Here is a 24,728-nt window from a genome sequence, read left to right as displayed (position 1 = left end):
AATCACCTTTCTTTCCCATTCTGACATTCAGTTTGGAGTTCAGGAGATTGTCTTGACCAGGACTACACCCCTAAATGCATTGAGAAATTGAACAGGTGTTCTTATAATCCTGTAGGTGAGTGTAATTGTGCTAGATATGTGATATTAATATGGGAAATAATAAATAGTCTAAAGAGTAGGTTTACACGAACGGAGACAGTCTGTTAGGTTGAGCCACTCTCCGCTATTATATTATTTGTTTATCCAGACTCAGAAAGAATATTACTTTTTTTTTTTTTTAGATATTTATTCAGTAAGAAAAATCTGACCAAATAAATGTTTCTAATAGGTTTAGGAGATGTGCTGCTCTCGATGATATTCTGCTCCAGGGCTTCTCTGATGTAAACTGTGATCATGTGTCCTGATGAACCGTGTCGTCTGGTTCTGCTTTATGTTTATTAGAGATGATTAGACTATGACTAAAGCTCCGGTCAGGTCTGTGATCGATTCAGACGCAGTCGGGATGTTTATAGACCATTTCACAAGATGTAAACAACACTGGTCCAGAAGCACTTCCTGTTTCAGTTTGTAACTGTTTTCTTTATTATTTTACATGTAAAGAAAACATCTTAAAAATGTTTGTTTAACTTTTTGATTCAGTTTTAAATGTTCTGTTGGTTGTATTTTATCCCAGCTTTTATGTAGTGTTAAAAAACTGAAACAGGAAGTGCTTCTGGACCAGTGTTGTTTACATCTTGTGAAATGGTCTATAGTTCTCGTTCTTGCTGTGAATGAGCCTTAAAGTCCAATAACTCTATCCCTTAAAACTCATCCTTGATCACCAGACTGACATATTTCAATGTTTCTTTCTTCATGCCTTAAATATTTTGAATGTAACTCGACACCCTCGCCTCATTTAGTATATGCGGTTCTATGAATATGCAAATGAGCTCCGCCTCCACTCTCTCACTCAGAGATCCACTGGTTGACGATCACACGTTGATCTGATTGGTTACAAGGTCATTTGTGACGTGTTTTTGAGACTGTCTTTGGTTCACTGCAGTTTGAAGGAGGAAAAACTCTTAAAGTATATGTTTAAGCGTATATATTAAAACACCACACACACATAAACAACATTAGCGCTGGAGTTTAAGCCTGACGGTGCTGTGTGTGTATGGTAATGGTTAGTCTGAAGGTGAGGCCGTGTCCTTGTCCTCTCTGGGTCTGAAGCCTCTTCATCCTCATCCATCATCGGACGCTGCGGTTTGGCTCATGTGTGTGTGTGTGTGTGTGTGTTTATATCACGATCCCACATAATGTAGATTTATTAGATGTGTAGTTGCGGCGCTGAAGATGGCAGGTTTGTTCACACAAGCATCTGTCTCGCATCAGATGCATTCATTCCTCACACAGAGTTGACTTTTAAGGGCTTCTGCAGTGTAACGGACACTGTGTGTGTGTGTGAGAGAGTCTCAGTCGCCTGCTTGCCTGTCCCGTGTGGGATAATCTGTGCTGATGAGGCACACAGAGGACTAAACGCTGGCTGTGGTCACACGGTCCTGTTCGGGGACTGTGATTGGCTCAGCAGGATCGCTGGTCTGTTCGAGGACTGTGATTGGCTCGTCTTGGTCCAGTAGGTGACGGTGCACGTGGGATTGTGTTGTGAGATGCAGGGCTTCATGGGGTTTTGTGCGTAACACACACCTGTCGGCAGGTGGAGAGCGTCTGTTGAACATCACAACATTACTCCCTCTAGTGGGAGCGTTTCTCATATTATTGACACATGTGGCTGTCATTCTCATCTCATGATGAGTAGATTATTCATAACGGGATGATGATGATGATGATGATGATGATGATGATGTACACAACACTGAGAGAAGATCTACTCTATGAATTTTTGATTGTGATTAATGAACAGCCCCTGATTGTACTTTTATGCTGGTTTAATATCAGCCTTGACAGGAGTTCGGGATTCGATTGGCGAGTGTTTCTGATGTGTTCTGATCCGCTATTGGTCACTCGAACCGGTCATGGGAATCTCAGGGTTTCAGGTTGTCTTGAGTTTATAAATATGCCAGGTTTGAGTTTAATGTGCATAAATCATAGTGGTCGTTTTGTTGTTCTGTACACTGCCGTTCATACGTTTCTGACCGGGACGATTATTAATGTTTTTAAAATAAGTCTCTTCTGCTCACCAACACTTTGTTTCTATGATTAAAAAACAGTGAAATATTACTCTCATCAGTTTTCTGTGTGAATATACAGTAAAGTGTAATTTATTCCTGTGATAAAGCTGAATTTATCATCATTACTCCAGTCTTCAGTGTCGCATGACCCTTCACAAATCACTCTAATATGACGATCATATTATTATTATCAGTGTTGAACACATGTTGTTTTTTCAGGATTGTTTGATGAAGAGAAAGTGTAAATCTTTTGTAACATTATAAATGTCTTTACTGTCAGTTTTGATCAATTTAGTGCAGTCTTGCTGAATAAAAGTATTGATTTCTTCAGTACCTCATATTAGAGTGATTTAAAGACTAAACGCCTGTGAAGAGACGACTCGACGGCGGCGATATGTTATGCCCTTGATATTACATGATTAACTAAATGTATTTTTCCATGTACTTTTCTGTAAAGCTGCTTTGAAACAATATGTATTGTGAAAAGCGTTATACAAATAAACTTGAATTGAATTGATTTGTGAAGGGTCATGTGACACTGAAGACTGGAGTAATGATGATAAATACAGCTTTATCACAGGAATAAATTACACTTTACTGTATATTCACATTGAAAACAGATGATTTACACTGGAGTAATATTACACTGCTTTATTGGTATTTTTAATGAAATAAACACAGTGTTGATGAGCAGAAGAGACCGATTTTAAAAACATTAATCATCGTCCCGATCAGAAACGTTAGAACGGCTGTGTTTACAAAAGTGAATCAAATGAAGAGCATATCTTCAGTCGGACTGGGAACTGGGAACGCTCTGGGATGGAGAACTGGGATGTTGTGGCGTGACAGGTGTGTGTGTGTGTGTGCTGCGTCTTTGAGTTCCCATCGAGAGCAAAGTTCAGCCCAAACAAACATCAGTGAACGCAGGCGAAGCGTCCAGAACTGTGTGTGTGTGTTCTGCGTTTGGGAATGAAAGCATGTTTCTGTTATGAAAGGACAGTGAATAATGTTATTGTGACCTTTAATCATAATTCTGACTGTTTCCTCATGACTGTGAGATGGAGATCAATGATCAGATCAGTAATCTGAAGACTGTAGTTTCACCAACAACGTGATTGATTCAGAGGTTCTCTCTCTCTCTTTAAAATATACATTTCACACGGATCGTTTTTTAATATTTCGGCATACATTATACCAACAAAGCACGATATAACTTAAAATAAAAAAAATAAGTTAATATAAATATTTGTATTTGGTCATCTTTGACCCTTTCTTCAATAGCCTATATTCATATATAAGTGGAGACAACAAATATTTTGATCTGGTTTGAATTGTGCCCTGAATTACACATATGATGTTTGTCAATTTAAAAGATACATTTTAAAGTAAAGAAAGTCGCAGTTTGATGTAAAACCGTTGAGGTATAAGACTGTGAAAATACGTAATTACAAAGACTACAAACCCCAAAGGCGCACATTTTCTCTCAATGAATGAAGCTAACTTTACTGAGGCTAATGTCTGTCATTGTTTCTACAGTCTTACGTTATAATCGTAACGTTACGAGTGTTTTGTACCAGACTGCACACACACGAGCAGCGGATCTCACTCGTTGTTTCGCTTCCTGGGAGATGTAGTTCATAGAGCGATTTTCACATAAAACTAAATGTTACTCTTCTGTTGTATGACAAACTGCGACGTTTTTGACTTTCAGAATTATCTTTTAAATTGACAAACATCATATGTGTAATTGAGGGCACAGCTCAGACGGAATAAAAACATAAGTTGTCTCTCGCCATTGACTACCATTCATATTTTTTCCGAAATAAGGTCCCATGAGCCGGAAGTGGAGGGGCGGGACTTAGGCTCTCTATCTCCAGCTCCTGTTCAACGGATTCGACGCTTCAACACGCCGTTTATTACATCTATCTGTGAATGAATCTGCCTTTTGATCATGTTAGTAGTGCAGTGAATGTTTAATAGCTGACCTAAAGACAGTCTGCTACAACATGGCATTGATCATTAATCGGGCCGGCAGAAGCCTATGGAGGAGTGATCCAGCTCTCAGATGAACCACAGTCTTATGGGGTTGAACAACATGAGCGAGAGTCATTACTGACAGAGTTTACAGTTTTGAGTGAACTATCTGCATACCCTGGTTTTGCACTAATGTAAAGAGACTCGGTTATGTATACGGTCGGGTATCGAGAATCGAGTATCGATTGGAATCGGGACTAACTTTTCGTTTTTCCCGGAATCGTTCAAAAGTTAAAATTTCGATTCCTAGTTTCGATATTCACAGTCCGCCGAGCGGAAGAAGAAACCGCTGAACAACACCAATGAAGAAGCGTCTACCGGAAGTGTTGGCATGACCGCGCGATTCGAACATGAGTAGCTTACGTCGGCGATCCAAAGTGTGGCTTCACTTTTCTAAAAATAACAAAATCTCGGCAAAATGCAAAATTTGTGACTAAAGGAGTATTTCCATCAGAAAGGAGTATTTCCTTCAGAAAGGCCGTTGGTTAGCAAGGTTAGCTAAACTTTTTTGACCCTGCCTCTTAAAAGAATCGGAATCGAGAATCGTTAGGAACCGGAATCGAAACAAGGAATCGGAATCGGAATCAGAATCGTTCAAATTCAAACGATACCCAACCCTAGTTGTGTATGCTGGCTCGTCCTTTCCGCCACACTCTCAGAAAGAAAGGTCACTGGGGCAGTTTCTGTTTACAAGATACACTTTAGTTCCTACCAATATATCCCCTTTAGGCACAAAAGGTCATCTTGTTTTGAAAGGTCACAGTGTCGCACAGCGTTTGTGCAGCATCCTCGCCCTCCACACTTTGTTTTTAAAGTAATCCGCTATTCATTTTAGATGACTCAATTCCTAAATTTCCTGAAGTCCTAATTTGTGCGCTTTATTATCTATGCGCCGTGCCAAGTGAGCTGAACTGTATGAACAGAGTTCGCGGTTCGACTTGTCGTGACTGTTTTCCAAAGATGGCTCCTGTCTTTAGACATGAAGTGGGCTATCTTTATAAAATATCTTCTTATTAAACTTACAAAGTTCTCAATCCTTCGGTTTTTTAAGACCCAGTCATAACCCATCATATTCACCTCCAGTCATTTTTGGTCTATATAGCTAATTTTGCCCTTCGTAGCCATTTTTTAAGACCCAGTCATAACCCATCATAGTAGACGAGCGCCAAATGCTCAAGCCTGATTGGTTACAAGGTGGTTTGTGACGTCAGAAACACCAAAGCGTGTGTTTGGGACTGTCTTTGGTTCACTGCAGTTTTAAGGAGGAAATACTCAGCACTGCTGTCCACTTATCAACTTACACATGGTGTGTGTTAAAGCAGATTAAAAATAAAATACCACATCTGCGATCTGATAGGCTCATTGGGTTTCTTTACCCAACACTATAGCGGTTATGTTTTACTCTGAGCTGGAAACAAGCGTCTGTAGTCTTTCCCACATCTCAGTTTTCTTCACAAAGTTCATCGAGTGTCTTGTGTTCATTTAGATGTTCTTGGCATCAGATGCTAATTAAGAGTTTCATCAGTTGTAGACAGCATGTTTCTCTCACACACACACACACACACACACACACACATGTGTGTTTCATGAGGACTGGATGTGTTTGGTTTGATGTAATCCCTCTTCAGTGCTGTGTGTCCTGGGTGAGTAATGATTTATCTGCTCTTTCTCCTCCTGTAAACCGTGGGTCACCGCATGTGTCTGATAAAAGCCAGATCCTCGACTCTAACAAACCAAAGTACGACTCGTGCCGTTCTAGCGCAAACATACGGACAGCTGACGTTACATCACCACGCCATTTACCTTTGAAATCGATTCGTAAATCACACTGAACGACTCGCTGATTCACTGATCCGTCAGAGTCTGCCGTTAACGATTCACTTATTCATAAGTTACTAAAGCCAAATTTAGGATGTATTTTTGCAAATTAATACCATATTTAGGTCATAACTATCAGTTGTTAGTGAGCTAAATCTGCTGTAAAAGATTGAGCAGATTTGCTAAGTAAAGAAACATTTATTGATAACACTTTTACATTTTAATACTTAAGTACATTAAAGTCCCCCATCACCAAAATGACACATTTAAACCTTTTTTAATAAAACATCTTGAATGTAACTCAACACCCTCGCCTCATTTAGTATTCGCAGTTCTATGAATATGCAAATGAGCTCCGCCTCCACTCACTCACTCAGAGATCCACTGGTTGACGATCATTGATCTGATTGGTTACACTCTTAGAAGAAATGGTTCTATTTAGAACCAGTAATGGTTCCATCCCCCGCTTCATATATGGAACTCCAAAATGGTTCTATATAGAACCATTTTTTTTTTGGCCAAGTATGGAGCCCCAGGGTTCTATATAGAACCCTTTTTTAAGAGTGTATAGAACCTTTTAGGGGTTCCAAATATGTAGCGCTGATAGAACCTTTTAAGGTTCTATATAGAACCTTTTCTTCTAAGAGTGTACAAGGTGGTTTGTGACGTCAGAAACACCAAAGCGTGTGTTTGAGACTGTCTTTGGTTCACTGCAGTTTGAAGGAGGAAATACTCAGCAATGCTGTCCACTTATCAACGCACACACGGTGTGTGTTAAAGGAGATTAAAAACACCACACACACACATAAACAACATTAAAAGCTGGATTTTCCCCACCGGGAGTCAAGTATTTCTGTTCTTGTACTGGAGTGTTATTTCATTGGGGTATCTGCACTTTTACTCTAGTGTGTGATTTGTGTAATAGTGCTCATTCGACAGTCCTGTGTGGAGTGACTTTCAAAATCCATTTCTTATCAGGCAATCTGTTGGGGATCCTTGCTAGCTAGGCCCCCAGTAGGAAGTGTGCCGTCACATTAGCTGTCCGAGCTGCTGGTGGCGATCAGAGAGTTTGCTTTGAGGATTTCCTCGAGTCCAGCGGGTCTGGGGTTCGTGACGCTGCCGGTATGAATGAGCACAAGTGAATGGCCTTTGTGTGTTTGCATGTTGTCAGTCACTCTTATTAATGCATTCCTCACAGCTGGCCGTCTCTTCACTAGTGTCCTTTAGAGAGCAGTCGTGTTCTTCCTATCGCTTGCAATGCATTTGTGACGGGCAGACTGGCATGAACAGCTGCTAAACACTTGCCAGAGTACATTTCTTTTATTATCATGTCAATGGACAGTCTATGGCTGCACAAGGATTGGCTGCTAAATTTCAATAAGAAAAGAAGGACCATATGGCATCATTAATCATTAATCGTTATACAATACAATTGCGCAAGACAAATTAATAATCAAATTCAAAATAATAATAATATAGGGGTAGTACATACAATAATATAACAAATTTCTAAGTTGCACAGTGTTTGACTCCTCTATATCCATATATTCATGTTTGATTTAAATTGTGCCAAAGTGGAGCGTTATCTAGTGTTGGCCGTGTGTAAACATTTGTCTTCAGTAGAGTTCTCGGGAACACTTTACTATTAGGTAAATTAGTTAATGTATTAACTCACATGAACTAAACATGAGTAAACATCTGTTCCTGTATTTGTTAATCTTTATTGACGCGAGTTAAAACAAAATACAGCTGTTCATTGTTAGTTCACATGCAAGATTTGTTAAAGTATGAGTAAATGTTGTAATTAACATGAACAAAGATGCTGTACTTCATTATTAGTTCATGAACCTTATTGTAAAGTGTCACCAAGTTTTTAATGCACATTTACCAAATAATGAATGCTAAATGCTTTATTTCAATTCCAGCCGCCCTTTAGCTTTACTTGTGTGTAAATCGTAGTATTATCTGCAAACCTTGGGATTTGTGCGTCAGACACAAACTAAAAGGTCCAAGGATCGAACCCTGATGGACCCCGTGTGAACGTTGTGATGAGGATATTAATAGCATGGGGACAATCAATAGTTTTCTGTGTTGGGTAAATGAACAGGTTGCTCAGTTACTACTAATTCTCTATCGTGGACATTTGGACTGGGCCTGGACTTTTAAGTTGAATGCGCTGGTCTCCACGAGTCTCGAGTTCGAGGACACTGCAGTGTTGTAATGTAGATCCGCCAGACTGACCTTTATCCGACTACAGGCTCGTGAATTGAGGAAGTTGTCTGATGGGAAAAGAGCAGTTCCTCTTTTTAAAATGTATTTTCGTTATATACCACAGCGCTGAGACGTTAATGACCTCATGACATCAGATTCTGAGCATGTCTCAGCTGTTTAATGGTGGATCGGGGTGTAGAAATTGCTGGTCCATTGAGTGCACAATATTATTTCATTGCATTGATTAGCTACAGAATTCACTAGGCTAATTGCTGGTTGCGATGACTAGGAAATCCTTTCTTGAATTAAAAAAAGTTTGGATTTCTGCATTATCATAATTGCACATCCATTCGAGCAAAGCCTAATTGTTTTTTCTTGGGATTTATTATACAGATATTTGGAGAATATAACAATAAAGCACTCTTAAACACAACCGTAGGTTGACCAAGGTGTACATAAAGTTTAAATAATGTAAACAAAACAAAAAAATAGATATACAAATGCACAAAAACAATATAATAAATCAATTTGAATTCAACTTTTAATCCACCATAATTTGTTTAAATAAGATTTAGACATAGATTAAAACAGGCAAAGAAGCTTTTCAAACAAAAAAAATGTGTTTGAGATCAATCTAAAGCCATGTGTTCCCAATGCCTTTTGTTTGATCGTTGTGGTTTTATTGAACATTTTTGCCTTTTAATTCCAAGTGACTTTAGATTTGGATGCATTCTTAATGAGCATGCATTGGTTTACAGCTGGAAAAAAAGTTCTTTAAAGGGGTCTTACTTTCTTAAAAGGGTGTTAAGACTCTTTTAATACAATTTCAAAGAAATTATTATTTTTTTTTTTAAAGGATCTTAATTTCTTTAAAGGGCTCTTTACTTCGTAAAAGGGTCTTAATTTCCTTAAAATGGTCTTGAAATATTCTTAATTTCTTTAAAAGGATCTTAATTTCTTTAAATGAGTCTAAACAATGTCTTTAAAAGGTCTTAAAAGTGTGTGTGAGGAGGTCAGAGCTGGCCAGAGCCGGTGTGTGAGCATTGACCTGCTCCTGTGAAGGCCAGCGGGGGTTCATGGAGCTGTTTCTGTGTAAAGCTCAGTGAGAACGCCTCTCCGTACACGCCGTGGAGCTCGTCCATCTGTGAAGCTCTTATCGTCCCGTCTGAGACCCTGTGTCTAACAGGTCGAGTGCCTCGAGCGGCACCGCATGGGCAGAACATCTGTTGTAGATCTGGGCCGAGTTTGGAGAATGTATCTGGTGTACGCAGCTGGCATATGCTCGCTTATTTAATTAAAGGTGCATGTTTGACTTCAACAGCTTGTACATGTCTGCTTTCCCTGTGTTTCAGCACCGATGCATAACTGCGTTCTCAAGGGTGCATTGGGTTTACTTTGATATTTTAGAAACAGACCATTTTGCCAGGATAAGAAAGAATATTCTCGGTGAACTTTGAGGCATGTGGGAATATATACACTTTAATGTCTTGATGAATGAACTTTTGGGTCATTCCGTGTCAAATCAACCAAATTTCAGAAATTTCCCAGCTCAAATTTGAGATTTTGTTCATATTTTTTCTGTTAAAAAAACAATTTTCACCTGAGATTTGGAGCCACATTACAGGGGTGTAAAATGACTGTGGAAAGATGACAGCATCTTTATTTCACATTTAAACAGAGATTGGTGGGTCTATCAGTGAAACCTGTTGTTGACTTTATCAATATTTGTTGCATTATAAGTCAACAGTTACAGGTCTAAAATGGGGGAAAGCACTACTTGTGTTTTTCACCTAAAGTTTGCATGTCTGTAACTCAAGAAGTATTAAAGGTCTCTGGATATCCTTTTAGATACTAGTTCTTAACAAACTTTTCTTTTAATGTCTTCATTTTAAAGGCTCTATGTGGTTCAATCCCACAGAAATTGGGATTTCAATGTTGTACACATTTTCAGTGGTCAAACCCCAAATGTGGGTCGCTTTGGATATACAGCTTATACTTTTTTTTATTTAAATAGGAATATCTAAAAAACAAATAATGTTGAAACTAAAATCTTTCATATTTTTTCCAAAGTTTGCATACCTGTAACTCTAAAAGTAGGCTATTAAAGATATCTCAGTATCCTTCTAGATTCTAATTTTTAATAAACTTTTCTTTTGTAGTCTTCATCTTGATAAGACCCTATATGGTTAAATCCCCTAGATACGGGGATCCCAAAGCAACTCTGAAACCAAATGTGACTTACTTTCAAATAACTTTAAATTGTGTTTAAAGAAGAATAAACAATGTTAAAACTAGAAATTTAGGCTATCTTGTTTCCCTCTATCAAAACAATTGGTTAAAACATAGGCCTCCTTATCTGAGTGGTTTTTAACGGTCACCATTGGCATTGAATTTACTCATGCTTTGTGACACTAGGGGTTTCAGAAATGACATTGTATGTTGTCCATAAAACGGTGTGTGCCTGTTGCTTTTTTGCTAATATTAAAGAAAGAATATTACTTTCTTCTTACAGACTAAAATAATCTGATTTATTTAAGATTTATTTAAGTCTCTTCCAAGCTATATAATGGCAGGGAATGGCTGTCCATCAAAGTGTATTTATCCATCATAAAAGTGCATCTGTCCATCATAAAAGTGCATCTATCATCATAAAAGTGCATCTGTCCATCATAAAAGTGCATCTGTCCATCATAAAAGTGCATCTGTCCATCATAAAAGTGCATCTGTCCATCATAAAAGTGCATCTATCATCATAAAAGCGCATCTGTCCATCATAAAAGTGCATCTATCATCATAAAAGTGCATCTGTCCATCATAAAAGTGCATCTATCATCATAAAAGTGCATCTGTCCATCATAAAAGTGCATCTATCATAAAAGTGCATCTATCATCATAAAAGTGCATCTGTCCATCATAAAAGTGCATCTGTCCATCATAAAAGCGCATCTGTCCATCATAAAAGCGCATCTGTCCATCATAAAAGTGCATCTATCATCATAAAAGCACATCTGTCCATCATAAAAGCACATCTGTCCATCATAAAAGTGCATCTGTCCATCATAAAAGTCCATCTGTCCATCATAAAAGTTCATCTGTCCATCATAAAAGTTCATCTGTCCATCATAAAAGTGCATCTATCATCATAAAAGTTAATCTGTCCATCATAAAAGTTCATCTGTCCATCATAAAAGTTCATCTGTACATCATAAAAGTGCATCTATCATCATAAAAGTGCATCTGTCCATCATAAAAGTGCATCTGTCCATCATAAAAGTGCATCTATCATCATAAAAGCGCATCTGTCCATCATAAAAGTGCATCTATCATCATAAAAGCGCATCTGTCCATCATAAAAGTGCATCTGTCCATCATAAAAGTGCATCTATCATCATAAAAGCGCATCTGTCCATCATAAAAGTGCATCTATCATCATAAAAGTGCATCTGTCCATCATAAAAGTGCATCTATCATCATAAAAGTGCATCTGTCCATCATAAAAGTGCATCTATCATAAAAGTGCATCTATCATCATAAAAGTGCATCTGTCCATCATAAAAGTGCATCTGTCCATCATAAAAGTGCATCTGTCCATCATAAAAGTGCATCTATCATCATAAAAGCGCATCTGTCCATCATAAAAGCACATCTGTCCATCATAAAAGTGCATCTGTCCATCATAAAAGTGCATCTGTCCATCATAAAAGTCCATCTGTCCATCATAAAAGTTCATCTGTCCATCATAAAAGTGCATCTATCATCATAAAAGTGCATCTGTCCATCATAAAAGCACATCTGTCCATCATAAAAGTGCATCTGTCCATCATAAAAGTGCATCTGTCCATCATAAAAGTCCATCTGTCCATCATAAAAGTGCATCTGTCCATCATAAAAGCACATCTGTCCATCATAAAAGTGCATCTGTCCATCATAAAAGTGCATCTGTCCATCATAAAAGTCCATCTGTCCATCATAAAAGTGCATCTGTCCATCATAAAAGCACATCTGTCCATCATAAAAGTGCATCTATCATCATAAAAGTGCATCTGTCCATCATAAAAGTTCATCTGTCCATCATAAAAGTTCATCTGTACATCATAAAAGTGCATCTATCATCATAAAAGTGCATCTGTCCATCATAAAAGTGCATCTATCATCATAAAAGTGCATCTGTCCATCATAAAAGCACATCTGTCCATCATAAAAGTCCATCTGTCCATCATAAAAGTTCATCTGTCCATCATAAAAGTGCATCTATCATCATAAAAGTGCATCTGTCCATCATAAAAGTTAATCTGTCCATCATAAAAGTTCATCTGTCCATCATAAAAGTTCATCTGTACATCATAAAAGTGCATCTATCATCATAAAAGTGCATCCGTCCATCATAAAAGTGCATCTGTCTATCATAAAAGTGCATCTATCATTCATAGAAGTGCATCTGTCCATCATAAAAGTGCATCTATCATCATAAAAGTGCATCTGTCCATCATAAAAGTGCATCTATCATAAAAGTGCATCTGTCCATCATAAAAGTGCATCTGTCCATCATAAAAGTGCATCTGTCCATCATAAAAGTGCATCTATCATCATAAAAGTGCATCTGTCCATCATAAAAGTGCATCTATCATCATAAAAGTGCATCTATCATCATAAAAGTGCATCTGTCCATCATAAAAGTTCATCTGTACATCATAAAAGTGCATCTATCATCATAAAAGTGCATCTGTCCATCATAAAAGTTAATCTGTCCATCATAAAAGTTAATCTGTCCATCATAAAAGTTCATCTGTCCATCATAAAAGTTCATCTATCATTCATAGAAGTGCATCCGTCCATCATAAAAGTTCATCTGTCCATCATAAAAGTTAATCTGTCCATCATAAAAGTTCATCTGTCCATCATAAAAGTTCATCTGTACATCATAAAAGTGCATCTATCATTCATAGAAGTGCATCCGTCCATCATAAGTGCTCCACTTTTACTCCAGTGGGTTAATAAAGGCCTTCTGAGATGAAGCCATGTGTTTGTGTAAAGAAATACCCATATTTAAAACTTTATAAACTATAATCTCTAGCTTCCGACAGACGGCTGTGTGGTGTATAGTTTTAATCATGGATGGATGCACTTTTTTGGTCTTCAGATTTTCTCTAGCCCTTCACTGGATGGGTTGAGGGTGATTAAATCATGGGCTAATGTTCAGTTTTGGGGGAACTATCTGTTTAAGTGTTGCCTTCAGAATTCAAATTTAATTAAACTTTGCTAATATTTAAGAAAGAAATTGAAAGTGAGCTGTTCAGCCCTATTAACGGTGTGTTTTCTGTGTTTTCAGTCAGCCCTGACCTGTCTCCAGAGACTGCCCTGCTCGGCTCCCTCGCACTCCCGGTTCCCCGCCCCCCGGCGGCGAGTGCTAGCGTCCCGCGAGCGCAGCGGAAGCCCAGTGAGACCGGGCCGGCGCGCGGCAGCATGGAGGTGGGCATGCGTGTGGTGCGCGGCCTGGACTGGAAGTGGAGCTCGCAGGACGAGGGAGAAGGGCACATCGGCACGGTGGTGGAGATCGGCCGGCAGGGCAGCACGACCACGCCGGACAAGACCGTAGTAGTGCAGTGGGACAGCGGCACCCGAACCAACTACCGCACCGGCTACCAGGGCGCCTACGACCTGCTCCTGTACGACAACGCACAGATCGGTACGACCACACCAGCTCGTCCACTTACACAGACACGTCTCTTGTGCAAATCTGTAATGGAAGCAGGCCAGTGACACTCTCTGGGACAGACGAGAGGCGGGACGGTGGTTTCGTGGCGCGGGTGAAAACAAAACAAGCTGATTTTTAACAACATAAGAAAGAGAATTGAGATGTTTAAATCAAGGTTATGATGTTCTCCATATCAGTGTCAGTGTTTCTGAACTCAGTGTAGTCTTGAGTTTCCGAACACGTCACAATATTCCTCATTATAATAATTAATGCGCAGAATAAAGGGGCGGGGCCTGGGTGAGTGAGTTAGTAGTGTGTTAAACTGGCGGTTATGGGAAGGGGCGGGACATTTCACAAACACACTCGAAGCACTCGAACAATCACAACACACTGATCCAGCCGACCAATCAGAGCACAGTGTGCTTTCAGGAGGAGGGGCTTCATAGAGACAGGAAGTGAACAGAGCGTTACTGACAGACTGGGAAAAGAGGAGCCGCAACAATGGAGGATATGAGGAGAATAATCAACATTCCTGTTCTAGTAGAGCCTGAATAGGGAAACTTTACAGTGAGTTTGCTCAGTTGTGCAGGATCTGTCGTCTGGAAGGTGTGTTCAGTGTGTGTCAGCATGTGAGCGGTCGTTTACTCCCTCAGCTGGTGGCGGTGTGTATTACACACATGGATCTCTCTCTCTCACACACACACACATGCCGTGGCTGCAGGCTTAAACTGGCTTAAATATTTACGACACAATCCTCTACATCCCTGAACTGATTATATGACAATATATGACAATATCTGCCTGTCTGACAAACTACACTGGAGTCCTATATATATATATATATATATATATATATATAAGATAATTAATACAAGATAAATAATACTTTTCTTAAAGGGATACTCCACTTTTTTTGGAAATAGGCTCATTTTACAACTCTCATATAGTATATTTTTTTCCTACTATGGGAGTCAATGAGACCAGAAAGTCTCTGGTTACTGATATTCTTCTAAATATCAGAAAATCGGCTGAATGGATTTGAAAACGGTAAAACCCAACTGTTTAACTCTGGGGGAGTGGTAAAATGAGCCTATTTCCAAAAAAAGTGGAGTATCCCTTTAATATTTTTGTCTTGTTTCCAGTCCAAAAATCTAAAAATGATTAAATCAAGAAGGATTTACTAGATGATATTATGTCTTGTTTTCTGGGGAAATAAATCAAAATGAAGTGAGTTTCTGTTTAAAACAAGCGAAATGATCTGCCAATGCGGTGAGAAGATATATTCAAATGGAAAACAAGATTGTTTTAAGCTAAAACTCTCTTGATTTTGTTGTATTTGCCCAGAAAACAAGGCTTAATATCTTATGCCATTGTACTACTTCAGTAAATGCATCTTGATTTAAGAGTGTTGAGGTGTTTTACTGGAATTAAGACAGAAGAGAAGAGCATTACCTGATTATATAAGATGTTCCTCCTCAGTTTACAAGGAAACTCTTCATGATGAACGGAGATGTGTTTGAGCATCATTAAATCATCCTCATCGCCTCAAACCACACGTCTCTGCTTAATGGGAAAGCCTCGGGAAAACACACACACACACACACACACGCGTTACGTGTTTGGAGACTCACTGACCGGCTTCTGCTCTGTAAAATATGATCATTGTTTTAATACTAAAGTGATGGTGAAAAGCTGAAATGAACCCAGTGGGACACACACACACACCCCCATTGCTGGATTAGACCCGCTGATCTTCATGTGTCTTTCTTCCTCTCAGGTGTCCGGCATTCCAATATTATTTGTGACAGTTGTAAGAAGCATGGCATTATGGGAATGCGCTGGAAGTGTAAGGTGTGTTTCGATTACGACCTGTGCACTCAGTGTTACATGAACAACAAACACGACCTGACGCACGCCTTCGAGCGCTACGAGACGGCGCATTCACAACCGTGAGTTCCTCACACACACACACACTCTCTCACACTCTCACACTCACACACAACAAATACCCAGAAGCCTATAGAAATAATCCGTTACTCATTAGTTGTGTATCATATGTTGTATGGCCTGTCTATAACCATTGAGGTTTTGATGTTGTTATTACATCTGCTCGAATGCTCACAACTTCTCTTATATATCTTACAATATCACAGCTGTCAATGCATCACATTTATGGCAAATAACGTCACAAAACCCACGGTGATTGAAATAGCCTAAATGTATTATAGTATGAACTGAAAATACTTGAAATCTGCATAAAAAGAGCAGAATGCAAAAATCTATAATACGATATAATGACAAACATAAACTTAGACTCTAGAAACCTGAAACAACACAACTCTTCTATAATGTGAGTGTGCGTACACTAACAGTCAAACTGCATTTATTTGATTACAAATACTGCAACACAACCCAGTAATATTGAAAAATATTATTATAATGTGATGAAGCTGAATTTATCATCATTACTCCAGTCTTCAGTGACACATGACCCTTCTAATATGAGGATCTGATGATCAGGACACAGTTATGATTATTATCAGATGTGGACACTTTTATTTCAGGATACTTTGATGAATAGAAAGTTTAAAAGAACAGCATTTATCTGAAATAGTATCTTAAACTACTATAGTAACTGAAGCTTTAAGTTTGTGACTTATTTATGATTTTATTTTACTTTTCTTTTCTTTTACATTGAGAAAATACATCAGTCCCAGGTTACAGAAATGTTGACCCATTAATATTAAAGTGTAATCACAAATATGGTTAATTAACTGTAAATAGTTTGTGAATTTTGTTTTTTATTTGTGAATTCAATTGTGTTTAATTTTACATTTGAGAAAAAAGTTCAATGTTATAGGGGTGGTGGTGGCGCAGTGGATACGACACATGCCTTTGGTGTGAGAGACCCGGGTTCGAATCCACTGTGAGACACCAATGTGTCCCTGAGCAAGACACTTGACCCCTAGTTGACCCAGAGGCGTGCGACCTCTGACATATATAGCAATTGCAAATCGTTTTGGATAAAAGCGTCAGATAAATGTAAATGTAGGTTACAGATATGTTTAACATGCGGTTTATCTTCAAATGTAAGGAAAGAACTGAATTGAATATGTATATATTATAAAAATAAATATAGAAAAAGAGTGTTTAAGTTCAGAGTCAGTGGATATTGACTGAATGTGAGACGCATGTGAAGTACTAGACAGAGTTTCTAGCTTGAATGTGAAGATGGATATGGGATATTCTTGCTGGATGCTCATGTGTGAGCCGGCTCTGGGTCAGAGGTCGTGTGTGTGTTTGTGTCAGGACACAGTTCGGCGTATGACCTCACACATGTTTACCAAAGCAAGGAACAAAACAGCCTAAATGGTTAATCGGCTAAAGCAGCGGCTAGTTCGCTCGCGTCACGCTGTCGTCTGTAATCTTTCTTGTGTCAAACACACACACACACAGATTCTGTTACAGGACGATGGCCAATGAGGGCATCAGTGTTTTCTCACGGCAATATCACCTGCATCTCATCTGGAAATGTTTCGGATGAAGTTTGATGTGGATTTGTCTTTATATGTTAATATAGTGCAGAAGTAGAGAATCAACCGTATGTAGCCCAGCCTGAAACTGTTCTGTGGTCAGCACTATTGAGCAGAACATGTGACCGCTGTCTTATAAACACTGTCTCAGGAACTGTGGACACACGCTAACATTCAGAAGCTCTCCCTGAGTCTCTCCGGAAGGCGGAGCTAAAGCTGCTGTTACTCCTGATCCTGGATCAGTCAGACCCGCCTGTGCTGTTATTGCCAGAGTCTCTGAAGCCCCGCCCTCTTCTGGACGAAGGCGGAGCTAAAGCTGCTGTTACTCCTGATCCTGGATCAGTCAGATCCGCCTGTGCTGTTACTGCCGGAGTCTCTGAAGCCCCGCCCTCTTCTGGACGGAGGCGGAGCTAAAGCTGCTGTTACTCCTGATCCTGGATCAGTCAGACCCGCCTGTGCTGTTATTGCCAGAGTCTCTGAAGCCCCGCCCTCTTCTGGACGAAGGCGGAGCTAAAGCTGCTGTTACTCCTGATCCTGGATCAGTCAGATCCGCCTGTGCTGTTACTGCCGGAGTCTCTGAAGCCCCGCCCTCTTCTGGACGAAGGCGGAGCTAAAGCTGCTGTTACTCCTGATCCTGGATCAGTCAGATCCGCCTGTGCTGTTACTGCCGGAGTCTCTGAAGCCCCGCCCTCTTCTGGACGGAGGCGGAGCTAAAGCTGCTGTTACTCCTGATCCTGGATCAGTCAGATCCGCCTGTGCTGTTACTGCCGGAGTCTCTGAAGCCCCGCCCTCTTCTGGACGGAGGCGGAGCTAAAGCTGCTGTTACTCCTGATCCTGGATCAGTCAGATCCGCCTGTGCTGTTATTGCCGGAGTCTCTGAAGCCCCGCCCTCTTCTGGACGGAGGCGGAGCTAAAGCTGCTGTTACTCCTGATCCTGGATCAGTCAGACCCGCCTGTGCTGTTACTGTCAGAGTCTCTGAAGCCCCGCCCTCTTCTGAACGGAGGCGGAGCTAAAGCTACTGTTACTCCTGATCCTGGATCAGTCAGATCCGCCTGTGCTGTTATTGCCGGAGTCTCTGAAGCCCCGCCCTCTTCTGGACGGAGGCGGAGCTAAAGCTGCTGTTACTCCTGATCCTGGATCAGTCAGATCCGCCTGTGCTGTTACTGCCGGAGTCTCTGAAGCCCCGCCCTCTTCTGAACGGAGGCGGAGCTAAAGCTCATTTGCATTTAAAGCGACACACACAAAAAGGGGCAAATTTAACAAGCTATAATAAATGATCTATTTTAATCAGAAATTTTACACACACATTCTGGAGACACCAGAGATTAATATTACATCTGCTGAAAAGGGGTGTAATATGGATTCATGGATATTCATGGATGGTCTGTCTGTTGCATGCAGAGCGTCTCACACACACACACACACACACACACACACACACACACACACCGTCTTATCTTTGATCTCAGACACACCTGAGACACCAGAGCCAGCGGCTGCTTAGAGATTTATCTGATTCTGTGTAAGCCGTGAGCGGGTCAGCTGGTGCCATATGCCGACTGCTCAACACACACGATCCCAGGGGGAAATGAGAAGGGCAAACAGCCGAACCAGAGTTTAGTGCTGATGGGATAGGTGCGGTCGAGGAGGAAGCGTTGATGAATATGGGAATAGGCAGTTCCTTCGCTCCCCGATCAGATCAGGTGTTTACTATAAGGTACGTGTTATGTGCGTGAGCTTGTGTTTCCGAACGTTGTCTGGTGTGAGATCAGCCGGATGAGATGTTGTCGGTGTGTTCAACGGGGTTCTTCTGAGCTTTTCATCTGCTGGTATTGCCAAAAGCACTGGAGGATACAAATAAATGAGATATCTGAATTACGCGTGTTCCACCAGTGATGATTTCCTTTTTAAAATCAATAATTGCAACACTGGATTGGTGGATTTCCAGCCTCAACCATTTAAATACATGTTTCGAAATAATAAAAATAGTGTTTTTTCCTCTCAGTAATTTTGCAGTACATTGAATTTAAATGGATTTACTATTTCCTTTGGTTTAATTATGATGTTCGTTATTTAAAAACCCATTTTGTATTAGCATCCGTCAAGAGAACAAAATCATCACTTCCTGGAAATTGTTAATAAAGAGTTTAATGGCATCGACTCTCCGATCAAAGTGTGTGTGTGATGAACACTGGTGACGTCATGTGCAGATCATAACCAGCGGCACAATATAATAATGAAAAATAATGTTATTAATAAATTATGCATATTTCATGTAAACGGCAGGGGTTTGTCATGTAAACATCATCTTACTGCGATTTAAAGGGATATTTCACCCAGAAATGAATATTCTCGTGTTGGTCCAAACCTGTATGAGTTTCTTTCTTCTGCTGAACACAAAAGAATATATTCTGAAGAATGTGTGTAACCAGACCGTTGATGCTCCCGTAGTGTTAAAACCCCATGTGAGTCAGTGTGTAGTGTAACTGTGTTCTCGCTCCTCAGAGTGAGCCTGACGCCGCGGCAGAACCTGTCCAGGATCATCCTGAAGGGCATCTTCCAGGGCGTGAAGGTGGTGCGCGGCCCCGACTGGGACTGGGGGAACCAAGACGGTGAGACTCCTGACCCGCGTCGGCCCAGAGTCACATAACCAGAATCTCATATGAAGGAAGCTCTTTGACTGTCTTTATGTACTTTATACTGGATATTTTTCGGCAAAATGTGTTTTAAAGGTGCAGTGTGTAATATTTAGGAGGATCTGTGAACCGAAATGCAGTATCATATACATAACTGTGTGTTCAGTGGTGTATAAACACTAGGGCTGGGTATTGACAAAAATTTCACAATTCGATTCGATTTCGATTCCGATTCGATTCAATATCGATTATTTTGGATATCAGTTACAATAAATGGCAATTTTTCTCAAGGGAATCAAATCTCTGAACTAATGCTGTAAACTATGGGAGTCTAGTTGTAGCCTATAGGCTTCATTAGCCTAATATGAAGGTAATAATGAACTTTTTTGTAGCTATACAAACACTTAAATTACACTTTTATTTATTTTATAATAAGAAGATTATATGAAATATAAACATTTAAATGGTGGCTGACATAAAAACTTGCCAGATTTATTCAAATATGCATTAAATATTGAAGAACATTAAGATTATAATGCATATGTAATATGGTGTATATATTTAGCAAAATGCTCCTCTCTGGAGTTATTTTTTCTAGCTGACTAACGAGTTTATGTGGGTTTTCTGAGGTAAATATGACGATACATTGATTACAAGCTGTTTAACTGACGTATTTCCACGGTTGAAACGCTGATTGAGTGAATCAATGTGACATGATACGGATTTGGATAAGTTGTACTCTATCTTTAACACACTTTCAGATGCTCTTTCATGTTTATTTGGCGCTGTGACTGGTATTATTAAGCCGGAAGAGAGATCAGCGCTGCTGCTTCTCCAGAGCGATCTCACGCCACAGCGACAAAACGCTATTTATGTTTTTGAATTTCTAAAGAAAATGAACGTAATTTGAAAATTGAGACTTTGTTTCATATCAATAGTAACAAAGGACGAAGATTATTGAGATTTTTTGGATGCGCGCAGCCGCGATACAATATCCCATTCATTCAAATGAAACAGGATGACTAATCGATTCTTGAGATTTAAGAATCGATATCAGTTCGTAAAAATGAGAATCGATTAGTATCGAGAAATCGATATTTATTACCCAGCCCTAATAAACACCTTACACAATGAAGTGTTGTGTGTTTATTAGCTTAGAATGAGCGTTTCTCTACACACACACACCGCAGGTCCGCACACATCGACATGTTTCTACGGTGACAATAATATTCACACTAACATTGTTTTACTGAATAATTAGGTGAATTTAATTTCTTAATGTACCTGTATAAGGAAACCTCATTGTTTAACTCAGACGACGACATCACTTCCTGTCGGTCGCCGTAACTTCTGTTGGGTGCAAATCACAACCTCACCACTAGATGCTGTTAAAACGTACACACTGCACCTTTAAACAATTGCGATTGGATCAAATACCCGTGAGTCAGTAACAGCGACAGGCCGATCTCTGAAAGGAAAGAGTCTTTGACTGCTGTTCTTTCTTCACTGTTAAAGGTACAGCCTTTACGGCTGATGAGATGATCTCATGTGTGTGTGTGTGCAGATCTGTGTTTTCACTGCACTGATGAATGAGTCAAAATGTCTGTCGTTGACGCGGAGAGCTGAAAATGCGTATAGACAACACGCCACTTGACTTGAAAGTGGCGTGTATGTTTACGCAAAAGTCATGATGTCATGTTGTGGGAGGGTCTGTGGCGTGTGTTTCTCCTGTGTCATGGCGGTGTTTATTAGTGATTATTAGATGAAGCTCCAGCTCATGTTCAACCCCAAAATCAACAGAGAAAGAAGGAATGGAGAAAAGAAAGCCTATTCTTGGCATAAAGAAAACCAGGCTACTTTTAGGACCGAGAATATTTTTTTTTTTAACAAGCAATTGAATAAATTAATAAAAAAATTCAAAAATGTGATTGTAGGATTAATAGAGCGATTTTTAAATGAGGGGGAAACAAATGAAAATGCCAAAACAGACAATTTTCTTTGTGCAAAATATGATTTATTATTTCCTCTCTGATTCTGGGGTAGATCGTGAGGTTTCGTGAGATTGACCCGTGTTTGGCGTAGCTTTACACATAGGTTATGTGGTTATATTTAGTGGTCTCCTTGTTGTTTGAATATCTTTCATTGTGAAGGCTAACATTGGCTTCAGGTTAAGTATTGATCATAACTCTTGATTAACTGCAGTTACACACATTGTTTATTTCCATATAAATGCTATAACTACTGTAGATCAATCAACAAATATGATTAGATACGTCAAAATGTAGCATATAAATCCACAGGAATCCTGCATATTCTTGATATCTGAGATGTGTGTGTTCCCGTCTGTGATATTTCTCGTTTCATTCAGAGTTGAGTTTTAAACCTGTTGTTCTCACTCATTTTCTCCCGATCCTGCTCTGAGACTCCTGCCCTGTCCCTTGTGTGTGTGTGTGTGTGTGTTCATGTGTGTGTGAGCAGGAGGCGAGGGAAAGGTTGGGAAGGTCGTGGATATCCGCGGCTGGGATCAGGAGTCGGGTCGCAGTGTGGCGAGTGTCACATGGTCTAACGGGACCACGAACGTCTACCGGATGGGTCACAAGGGCAAGGTGGATCTGAAGTACGTGTCGGACGTTCAGGGAGGATTCTACTATAAGGAACACCTGCCCAAATTAGGTAATGCTCATTTACTTATTTATCATATTTACATGTGTTTTCATCTAAATGACAGTGTCAGACACTCTACAGATCAGATGCGAAGAGTCTTTTTACGTCCCATATGTGTGAGACAGGGACATTTAGGATTCGATATCACAGGAAAGCACATTATATTGTAGCACACGGCTGTGATATGGCCACATATTAACCCTCAGGTGCTCTTCCGTCATTTCTGACCGAAAAATTTTCTGTTTTGAATTTCTAAAAATCACAGCTTAAGCGCAATGTTACGAAACTTGGTGACTTTTATGGCATTATGTATGTGAACACACAAAAAAATTGAGGTCATGATCTGAGCATGCTAAGTGGTCTTAAAAAAAATAGTCACACTTGTGGTCTTTGGTCAAAAATGACCCCATAGGAAATGAATGGGAAATTGACAAACACAAAAATTCACAATTTTTTTTTTTTTACTTTTTTTTTTTTTTTTTATAAAAAAATCGTTTTTGAGATAGTTTCAACTATATATTCAAATCCACAAAAAATGTGTTGATAAACATCTGGGGAATTCACATGCCTCTCCATAGAGAGCTGTACATGCCATCTAGTGGTTACACCATGATTCTACACCTTTTCTCTATACTGTAACCAGATGGTGCTAATTTTCTTCAAAAAATATTTTTTTCCTGAAGGCCTAGACTCCATATTAAACTAAAATACTGCGTTAATATTTTTTTTGAAAAAAAAAAAATATATATATATAAAAAAAAAAATAGACTATAAATGTTGCATAAATATTAATAAATTCAATCAAATTGTCTCAAAATACTAAATTACAAAGAAAAAATATTATAGAACAAAAATAAATTGCATTGGTTTTACTGGGATGGAGGAAATTTAATTTTTAGGTGTCTTGAGGATAACAAGTGTGACTCCGAAACGAAGAGCACCTGAGGGTTAAGAATTTGTTCCCACGATTTATTAATGAATTCCCTTCAGTGAATCATGGACACATTGCTGTGTAATAATACAACTGATTACTGTGTGTGTTCAGGCGAGCACGCGGAGCTGCAGAGGCAGGACAGCGCGGACACACACTCGTTCCAGCAGGGGGATAAGGTGAAGTGTCTCCTGGAGCTGGACATCCTGCGGCAGATGCAGGAGGGACACGGAGGCTGGAACCCCAAGATGGGAGAGGTGAAAACACACCTTAATACTCACAACTGCACTGCAAACACCGTGTTTCGTCGTTAATGTCATTTAAGTTATTAGTTATGAATGACTGTTTTTTTTAAATTAACTTTTGTCAAATTTGAAATGACTTTATTTCTGTTGACGTCAGCTGAAGTGTGGAGATGACCGTGACCAGTAATATAGCAGACAATAACAAGGCATGCTTTATTTCATTCAAGATCTTTTCAGAAATACCTCAGATTATGAAAGTTAAACACGTTGAGTAGAAGTGTTTCAGTGTAAGTCTGTAGCTGGACTTCACATTGGACACACACATCTTTGTGGTTGTGAAATACTGTGGTGTCTACAGACGAAATAAGTGTTTTTAGACAAAAATGTGAATGTAAAAATAATAATAATAATAGATTTATATTATTATTATCCCCAAGACAGTGATATATTACTATTGTAAGTCTATATAAATATTAGTTAGCGTTTTATTTTATAGTGTCAATCAAGCAACACAAGCAACCAACACTAAAACTAACCCACATTTAGTAGGTCCATGTTGTGAATTGATATTACGCGGTACTTATGTTTAATGTACACTGTACGTCACCTTAATATAAAGTGTGTGAAGATGATTGTGTGCACTTATTTGCGATCATTTGCACGTTGGATGATGAATAGATGCTCATCTGCGGTGATGCAGTAGCGCAGCTATAACGTGACATATAACCCGCTCACACACTTTATTTTTAAACATTGTTGGCAGGAGTAAAACTTACAAATGTGGTTTCAACA

At 39.4% G+C, this 24,728-nt stretch overlaps 1 protein-coding gene across 3 annotated transcripts in view; it reads left to right on the top strand.

Moving 5' to 3' along the window:
- The window catches only part of mib2 (MIB E3 ubiquitin protein ligase 2), a 56,924-nt gene that overhangs the window by 7,879 nt on the left and 24,317 nt on the right, over positions 1-24,728 (top strand). For 2 of the 3 annotated variants that reach the window (XM_089119218.1, XM_039674773.2), the window contains exons 2-6: positions 13,561-13,917; positions 15,704-15,875; positions 19,966-20,072; positions 22,575-22,769; positions 23,806-23,948. In XM_089119218.1, the coding sequence (XP_088975344.1) occupies positions 13,561-13,917; positions 15,704-15,875; positions 19,966-20,072; positions 22,575-22,769; positions 23,806-23,948 (974 nt within the window). Of the gene's footprint in view, positions 1-7,043; positions 7,143-13,560; positions 13,918-15,703; positions 15,876-19,965; positions 20,073-22,574; positions 22,770-23,805; positions 23,949-24,728 lie in introns of those variants that run through there. The other variant, XM_089119219.1, reaches the window with a different exon arrangement.

This window comes from Pimephales promelas, chromosome 14 (genome assembly GCF_988280905.1).
Source record: "Pimephales promelas chromosome 14, fPimPro1.hap1.1, whole genome shotgun sequence".
Lineage (NCBI taxonomy): Eukaryota > Metazoa > Chordata > Actinopteri > Cypriniformes > Leuciscidae > Pimephales > Pimephales promelas.
Note: the sequence above shows the minus strand (reverse complement) of the source record. Positions and strands in the feature narration are given on the sequence as shown.